The sequence below is a fragment of the Maylandia zebra genome, linkage group LG12 (assembly GCF_041146795.1).
Source record: "Maylandia zebra isolate NMK-2024a linkage group LG12, Mzebra_GT3a, whole genome shotgun sequence".
In the NCBI taxonomy this organism is placed as follows: domain Eukaryota; kingdom Metazoa; phylum Chordata; class Actinopteri; order Cichliformes; family Cichlidae; genus Maylandia; species Maylandia zebra.
In genome coordinates this window covers 4,944,591-4,946,548 of record NC_135178.1, presented here as the reverse complement: position 1 = coordinate 4,946,548, position 1,958 = coordinate 4,944,591, and the positions used below count along the sequence as shown (strand labels likewise).

General features: G+C 53.2%; 1 protein-coding gene across 1 annotated transcript; it reads left to right on the top strand.

The window, feature by feature from the left end:
• The first annotated feature begins 114 nt into the window (after positions 1-114).
• LOC112432172 (ribosomal biogenesis protein LAS1L-like) lies at positions 115-1,958 on the top strand. The gene has a single exon (XM_024800780.2). It carries the CDS (start codon positions 245-247, stop codon positions 1,880-1,882), a length of 1,638 nt encoding a protein of 545 aa, XP_024656548.2. The 5' UTR covers positions 115-244; the 3' UTR covers positions 1,883-1,958.

Genomic DNA, 1,958 nt, shown 5'->3' with positions numbered 1-1,958 from the left:
GAACCATCGCTCCATCCTCCAATCCAGCAGGTGGCGTCAGCGTGCCCGCAGGGTGAACGTCAGCCACAAACGAAGCCGAAGAAAACGTTAGCGTCATTTCCTGGTTGCTGGGCGACAAGCAACTGTAAAACTCGAAGCTCTGAACGCGGTCCTCTGTCATATAAATCTGCGAGTGGTCTCTGCGTGAGGCGAGCGGCTTTTCCCGGTGAGTGAGAGATTGAGCGTGAGGTCCGGAGCGCGCACAATGAATAAAAAGGGCTTTGAGAAAACACGCCATGTGGTAGCCTGGCTTAACAAAGCGGAGTGGGATCAGGTTCGGGACTACCTTTACTCGATGGACTCCTCTCTGCAGAGGTTTGCGTTAGAGAGGATATCGGCTTGGAGGGCCAGGTGCGCTGATAGTTTTCCCGTGGCCGTGGACTGCACAGCAGACCTCGTGCGCTGCCAGGTGCGGGACCGGTCCGGACAGCTTACCGGAGATGACTTGACCCTGATGTACGGGACGGCCCTGGTAAGATTTGTTAATCTTATCACGGATCGCCAGCAGGGGAGAAAGGCCCGGCCGCTGAGGCAACTGGCTGGAAACTTGAACATCCCCGAGTGGGTGGTGGATCTGAGGCACGAAATCATGCATGGGACTCTTCCTTCTTTGAAATGGTGCCGAAAGGGATGTAAGGTGGCCCTGGAGTGGCTCCAGCAGGAGTTTTGGTCCAGACAGCTGGGAGGAGGCCCCGATGAGCAGCTCGTTGCCAGGCAGAAAGAAGTGGATGCCTGCAGAAACGCTCGGGAGCTGCTGATCTCTTTTCAGAAGGACCAGTACCAAGCTTTTGATGATGGGTCTCCTGAAGACAAGGGGAAGAGCTTGTGGCAGGCCCCCTTAGCAGACATGAGTTCGTTGCTGGGTGAGATCAAGCAGTTTGCACTGGAGTCCAGGGAGCTGTTGATTGATGTGCTGCTGGAAGACGGTTTTCTTGTTCCTACCATGGAGCAGCTGGAAGCATTAGGCTGTGCAACATCTGACAGTGCCAGTCCCACTGAGCCCAGAGTCCCACAAACCTTCCTGCGCTTTTGGCTGCCCCTGCTAAAGATGCTTAACTCTTCGTCTTTCATTCACCTCTTCCTGGAGAAGCTCTTTGTGGAACTGAAGCTGCTCAGCAAAGAGCCCAACGGTCACAGGTGTTTCTATATTTCTGCATGGATTTCAGAAGTCTTCCTCTGCAACAACAACAAATTTGAATATCATTTTGAGACAAGGTTGCAGAAGAAAGCCAGAATGAAGGACAGGATTTTCATCGACCGCATCAAGCTGAGGTGGCAGCAGCTTCTCTCTGCATGTCTGGATGCCCCCTGCATCAGCACACCTCACCTGATCCAGCTAGTCCTGGATGACATGGAGCATCCCCCCCCTCAGGAAACCAGAGAGAAGCTGTTCCAGCTCTGCTCCATCTACACACAGACAGAGCGCTCAGAGGCCAGCACACCTCTGCAGCAGCAGCAGCCCATATATACTGTGAGTATGCTGCTGGACCAGATGCAACACTCCTCACCGATGGACTCGGAGAGAAGTGAGGAGCGCAAATGGGCAGACGTGCAGGCTGAAAGAGCACTTGCCCTCAGAGGTTCTCCGTGGCAGGTGTGCACTGATAATGTCACATGGGAGAACCATGCCCTTGGTAAAGTTCCTGGACAGTCGGACGACCCGTCGTGCCTCATGGTGGACAATTATTCGATAATGACTGTGTTTGACCAGCCAGTGGAGCTGGAGAGCAGCGCGACACGTAGCAGCATCCCCGGGGCCTCGGCTCCAGCCCGGCCAGCTGAGGGCCTCCTCTGGAGCAACAGCGAGCTCAACAAACTGAAATGTGGACTGAAGCTTTTTTAAGTTACTTGTGTTGTTTTTGTTACTTGTGTTATTTTTTGTTTTATGTTAAATGGTAAATGTTTTATGTTAAGCACAA

What these genes read in the sequence shown, in the direction of transcription:
- LOC112432172 (XM_024800780.2), top strand. Translation starts at nt 245, where the DNA reads ATGAATAAAAAGGGCTTTGAGAAAACACGCCATGTGGTAGCCTGGCTT.